Source organism: Manduca sexta, chromosome 22, assembly GCF_014839805.1.
Source record: "Manduca sexta isolate Smith_Timp_Sample1 chromosome 22, JHU_Msex_v1.0, whole genome shotgun sequence".
In the NCBI taxonomy this organism is placed as follows: domain Eukaryota; kingdom Metazoa; phylum Arthropoda; class Insecta; order Lepidoptera; family Sphingidae; genus Manduca; species Manduca sexta.
In genome coordinates this window covers 11,821,974-11,827,973 of record NC_051136.1, presented here as the reverse complement: position 1 = coordinate 11,827,973, position 6,000 = coordinate 11,821,974, and the positions used below count along the sequence as shown (strand labels likewise).

At 35.8% G+C, this 6,000-nt stretch overlaps 1 protein-coding gene across 2 annotated transcripts in view; it reads right to left on the bottom strand.

Annotated features, from left to right (window-relative positions):
• Nucleotides 1–2,070: 2,070 nt before the first annotated feature.
• Nucleotides 2,071–6,000, bottom strand: part of LOC115450156 (cytochrome P450 CYP12A2) — a 32,201-nt gene continuing 28,271 nt past the window's right edge. For both annotated transcript variants that reach the window (XM_037441236.1, XM_030178138.2), the window contains exons 5-10: nucleotides 5,198–5,314; nucleotides 4,338–4,616; nucleotides 3,969–4,125; nucleotides 3,514–3,726; nucleotides 3,098–3,269; nucleotides 2,071–2,750 (exon numbers count right to left, since the gene is read on the bottom strand). In XM_037441236.1, coding sequence (XP_037297133.1) covers nucleotides 2,599–2,750; nucleotides 3,098–3,269; nucleotides 3,514–3,726; nucleotides 3,969–4,125; nucleotides 4,338–4,616; nucleotides 5,198–5,314 — 1,090 coding nt within the window. In that variant the 3' untranslated portion in view covers nucleotides 2,071–2,598. The remainder of the gene's footprint in view (nucleotides 2,751–3,097; nucleotides 3,270–3,513; nucleotides 3,727–3,968; nucleotides 4,126–4,337; nucleotides 4,617–5,197; nucleotides 5,315–6,000) is intronic.

The window sequence follows — 6,000 nt, the reverse complement described above, 5'->3', positions numbered from 1 at the left end:
GTAAACAATAGATACCGTATCAACACTTTTTTTCCAGTTAAGAATCCGTCTGTTCTATACTCTCTAGCATTTATTATTTTTGGGTATCAGTTCTAGATCGTTGACAATCGATTATTGTTAAATATTTTTTAATCTCTTCTTCTTTTGTCATTTCTAGTTCAAAGTGGCGTCGCGTCGGCACAACGTTTTTTTTCGTATGAAAACACGATTTCACTTAGATAACGACAGTGTATTTGGGTGTGTTCAACTTTTATTGACGTGCTGCTCACTGCTGCACTCCGGAAAATATTAAATGCTTTTTTCGCGGCGATTTCTGTGAGACACCAGACAGTGGTAGGTACTTCAAATAATAATCCCTGAAAATCAGTGTCAGGTGGACCTTCCAAGTGGCAGACGCTAAGCCTGTGGTCGTTTTGGCCATGTTTCATGCTACGGGCATAAATATTTGGGATATTTGAGCATGCTGTATGACTCTTTAGGTATATTCTTTGATTTTTTAATTGGTTTATCATGTATTATATACTTATATATTCTTTATTTTATATCACAATAAACATAAATAATATTAAGTTTCGTTACCATAGTGGTGGCCAAAGACTACATAATGCCTTTTTTTTTTACACTTCTCCCACTTTCAGTCATAATTCATCAATGTATTTTGGAACTGTTCTTTACTAAGAATTACAGATATCTGACATTCAAAGGTTTGATGCTGTGGATCCCTACCGACTTTTCCATCTACACTCGCATTATATTTCTTCTTTGTCACTGGCTAGCTAGCATCCATTCTCTCTAACTGTCCAATGCACTTCAGCGTACCCTTCTCAATTTTGTTCACTGCATCGTCGTTCACTCCACACATATCCAGCACCACAGTGTTCCGTATTATATCATTCAGTCATGTTTAATTTGTTAATATATTGTAACTGCTTAGTGTCATCTGGTACTAGGAGAGTGGGCAAATATATTTTTGTAAAACCTTATGAAAAAAATGTGTCTAATGTCTGTAGTGTGTCTTTCATTTATGCCATAAGTACTATACTTTTAGTGCACGGCTAAAATATTATCTTCACAAGAGTTTCACCTGTTTTTTTTTTGGGATAAATTAAAAATCATTAAATAACTGTTATATCGGTTTATAATCGACTTCTTACATAAGGTAAATTTTTGCAGCAAAGATTTTATTCTATTATTATTCATTTGGATTAAAGAGTATTACGTAATGATTAAACATTCTCGTTATAAGGTTTAAGCCGTAAAGAGGTTAACCAAAAGAAAATGTTATTGAGAAAACCGATTATTTGGCTCGATAAATGGGCCCCTGGTTTCTTGAGCTATTTGCGAAGTATTCTTTTAATATGCATGTTAGAAACATTGCTCACATTTAACAGAAGGAACTACTGCATTATTAAAAATCTGTTTAAATTGTAATTATAAATGGAACACGGCGGCTCAATACTCTAGTCCTTATGGAATATTGACTGTAGTCTCAACAATATGTGGGCTAATGAGAGACATAACCTCTCAGCGTCGTCAGGACCATGCCGGTCTATCTCAATGAGTGGTAATGGACTAATCCCAAAAATAGGATCGGAATGAACTGTTGCACCGGGGTTTCATTATTTACCGGGGTATTGCCTCGGTGACGTACTTGTATTGTGTCTGCTGTACGATAATTTTTTTTGTCTCGGATTCAAGGGTTTTTCTGCTAGGTATCAGCCCAAAATTTGGAATTTGTACGCTGGTTGAACTTGTGCCTACGTAAGAACTTGGCCTAGCTAATAATGAAAACATTCTAAATAAGTATTGTTTGGAAACGAAAATAATTTACTGAATTAAAAATGTAGATATGTTGTGATCTAGCGTAATATATAACAATAAATCGGATAAATATGACATGGTTTTTTGTTTGCTTGGGAAACATGTGGTGGGCCATAATTGGAACACTTCACCCAAGTTCAGTAAATTGTTGTGAAAACATAACAATACACAAAAAACAATAAAACTTACCTAGAATTCAACCTCGAACAGAATTATTTGATATTTTGTTGAAAAGTAAAAATAATCCAAAGTATTTAAAATTTCTTTTATTTTTATATATTAAGTGGATATAATAACCTTGCCACAATTACGACGCAATAAATAAAAAAAAATAGATATTTACAAAATGACAATGCCTTTGTAACCTTTTGCAGATGCAATTCTGTGTGTGGTCGTAGACCCATGAACCTGTATAATTCGCAATGTTTTATTAGAATTTTTAAAACTAGGCATTGGTAAGAAGCGGGCTATATTAGATCAATCTGTGTTGAACAGGTCTCACTGAACGATTTCCAAACCGACCATTAGACATTGTTGGATAATTAAATCAGTCATGCAGAAAAAGTGACCGCCACAATTATTAGTTCAAGAATTTATTGCAAAAATCCTTCAATGTGGCTAGTCAAATTGTCAAGGTCTATCTGAGAAACTTTTTTAATTCGAAAGTAAGTTGATCGAGTTACTCAGGCCAAATATTTTCTCATGCATAATAATATTTTTAATTTAACAAAATATATCAACAGTGAAATAAAATACCGAATTGAAATAACGAGCTTCTCAAACGTCTTTGAAAACAAAATTAAAAGGTCCCTTGACGTAATTAAGCGAGGTTTGAACTACTTTCGGCGGCGGGCCGAACCACTCCACGTTAAAGTTCTCCACGACCCGAGCAAGGAACGTTTCCACTTCCAGCTCTGCGATGCGACGACCTGGAAATATAATAACCATAAAAGAAATTCTATGATCCATTTCTAATGCAAGTCATGCATGCAAGTCAAAAATGGATGTATTTCAGTATACTATCATTACAGACTAACTATAACTAATCATGAAATGATGACTGAAGCCGGAATTTGAAAGGAAGGCTGCGAAATTCTAAACGGCTTCTGCACTTGAGTACAGTGTAGTGATATAAATATGGTGGATTTGTTACTAACGCAGTGTCACTATTCACAGGTAATATCCCTTTTCTAAGTTTTCTTGTGGTATGTGTCTCACTCAGCTATATTTACTAAAAGAGACCCGTGCTATTGTAGACTCTTAAGTAAATGTTTACCTATACACATGCGAACTCCGAAGCCAAATGGAGATTGAGCGAAAGGATGTGCATTGCCGTGGTACAGAGGGTCGTCTTTATCAACCACCCAACGTTCTGGGATGTACTCTTTAGGTCTCGGGTAGTATTGCTCCATCAGTGCCATCTCTTGATGAGAGAAAACAATTTCCATCTGTAAATATAGGAATTTCATTATTCCAGTTTATCTCAAGCAAAACTAGCATTGCAATATTCTAGGTGATAGTGCATCATTCAGCGGAATCAGAGGCGGTGTTGGCACAATCATTGCGTATATATTATAATAAATAATAGTTAAACTCATTCCTTCTAAATGCATTTTATACATTGAGTCATAGAAGCGAGTGATATAAAATTTGTAATCAAGGTACTGAACACTACACTTGTAAGTTACTTACGTCTTTCGGTATGTGGTAACCAAGAATGTTGTACTCTTTGGTAGTTTTCCTGATGTTTCCAGACACCACTGGCATTACCCTCATGGACTCTTTGATACACGCTTTCAGGTACGGTTTCTTTTCTGATTTTGATAGCAGTTCTTCTCTCAGTTTCTGTTGTTTCTCTGGGTGCGTCGCGAGGAGGTACAGCGTGGCTGTTATGGTGTTAGCAGCCTGATGGAATAGAAAATTGATTTGTTACATTTATATTTAGTTACAGACTAGTCTAGTTCGTATACGAAGAAGAAGAAGAAGTCGAAGAGTGCCCTTTACTAGTGAAGACTGGTATTATGAATGATAAAGTTTGTTTTTTAAAGTTTTGATACTCCAAAAAGATATCGTGGACTAGCAAATATGGCGTGTTAGGTTGGGAATCACATGAAAAGTGTAGTCTAGTATGGTATAAAGTAACTTACCGTATCTACACCAGCGAATAGCATGTCACTAGCCATAATGTATGCAAACTGCTCATTGATATCCATCAGTTTTTCAAGTACGCCCTTCTCGTTGCTCGATTTTCCTTTGTTTGTTTTTAATTCTTCCATTGCTTGTTGAATGAAATGTTTTGATAGACTGTAATGAAATACAATAATTATAATATTTTAAGATTATTTAACAGTTTAATATCCTTCTACAGCCGTTTAAAACTCCTTAAAATCATTTTGAAAAACGAGTAGATGGTGCTGCAGGACCATCACATAGAAAGGACCTTTGCTAGCGCCCGTCTACGGAACGGCACCTACCAGGTTAGTATCATTTGAGTATTATTATGTTTCTAAACATACTTTTCGTGATCTTCGTAAAGTTTCATCGCTTTCTTGAATTTTGGTGTAGTGATGTACTTCCACATGTTTGGCTTGAAGTCCAAGTCTTCGGCGATAGAAAAGAAGTCATGGACGCACTGGATCAGTCTCTTGGCTGGCGAGTCGTCAGTCAGTTTCGGGTCAAAGCAATTCAGCCTTGTACCGAGAGCCACTACAGCGATTGACTCCAGAGCCCAAAGATTCATCTCCACGTCGAAATTCCCACGCAGCATGTTGTTTTCATCACGTAAAGATTTCATTCTAATGGATAGGTAAAATATTAAACGAGGTAAATAAAAAATGTATTTCTTGTGCTGAAACCCCTAATAGTAGCCAATGTAAATATGTAGGTATTCCGAGATCGGGTTGTGTATTATATCCGGTTCCCGACAGGCCGGCATAATTGTGACAACTAGCGAGGCACCTGTCCAGAATCTTATAGCGTTTTCTAATTAGCTTTGTTTATTTTTTAGGATAAAAGTAACCTACACATTAATCCAAGAAATAGTATACCTTTTTATCAAAATTCGTTAAGTGATAAGGACATTTATTTTCAACAAACAATTAAACGTTTTCGCAATTATTCGAATATCCAAAAATATGAATATTAGTAGGGAGTATTGTCATTGTAAAACTATATGAAGTCAAGACGTAATGAGGGTAATATACAGCCGTTTTTAATTTAATCAAACGATTCCATTCTTAATCTTCGATCCAATCCCGACAATAAACCAAAGATAGGATGTAGGTCTGGTCATCTGGTCCATTTTGTTATTAAAACAAGCGATTGGGATGGTTTATTGAATACGAAAGCAGGATTACTTTGCACGACTGACACTTACCTGGCGACCATATCCTGGGCGACCTGATCTATTGCAGTTGTGTATAGTTTTATAGTTTTCGGTTGTAACATCACGGGGTTCACGGCGGAGCGGAATTCCCTCCATGGCTGAAGATGTCTACAAATATTTAATAAATGTTATATTATTTTAGAAAAATAGGGGACCCGTGGTGTTCCGCATTGTGTTGATAATATATTTCTAAGGAATGAATACGTATAAAGCAGCAGTTGGATGCATATTAAGTCCAGTGGAATATTTAAACTTAGATTTCCAATCAATGAATGCAGACAAAAACCCAAATTAAAGAACTCGTTTCAGCGAGTATTAGGAAACCAACTGGGTACCATAATCAGAACCGGAGATATTATATAGAAAGAAGCTATGAAAACATAAGAAAGGAGCAGCAAATGTTCTTTAGTCGCGAAAGCGTAACAGAGATACTTTTGTATCATTGTATATATATATGGATTTTGCATCATGGTGACGTGCGATCTTCTCCTATACAGATCACAATCAAGAATATTTTGTATCTCGCACGAGCTCGTATGGTAGGCGTAGACAAGTTAAAAGCACGCGTGCATATCGGCGACGCATATTATCATCATGTTATGGACGTATATTTGCATTTGTGGTGCTACAAAATGCTACGCAGTCTCTATAAGCTCTGATACAAAAGGCATCCCATATCGAATTAGTTTTTGCAGTAAATAAGTAAATTTTGAAGATATTGTTTGGATAATGAAGGTGAATGTCGAGACGTAAATGATTATATGATATTAAGATAAGTATATTTTCGTGTCCGA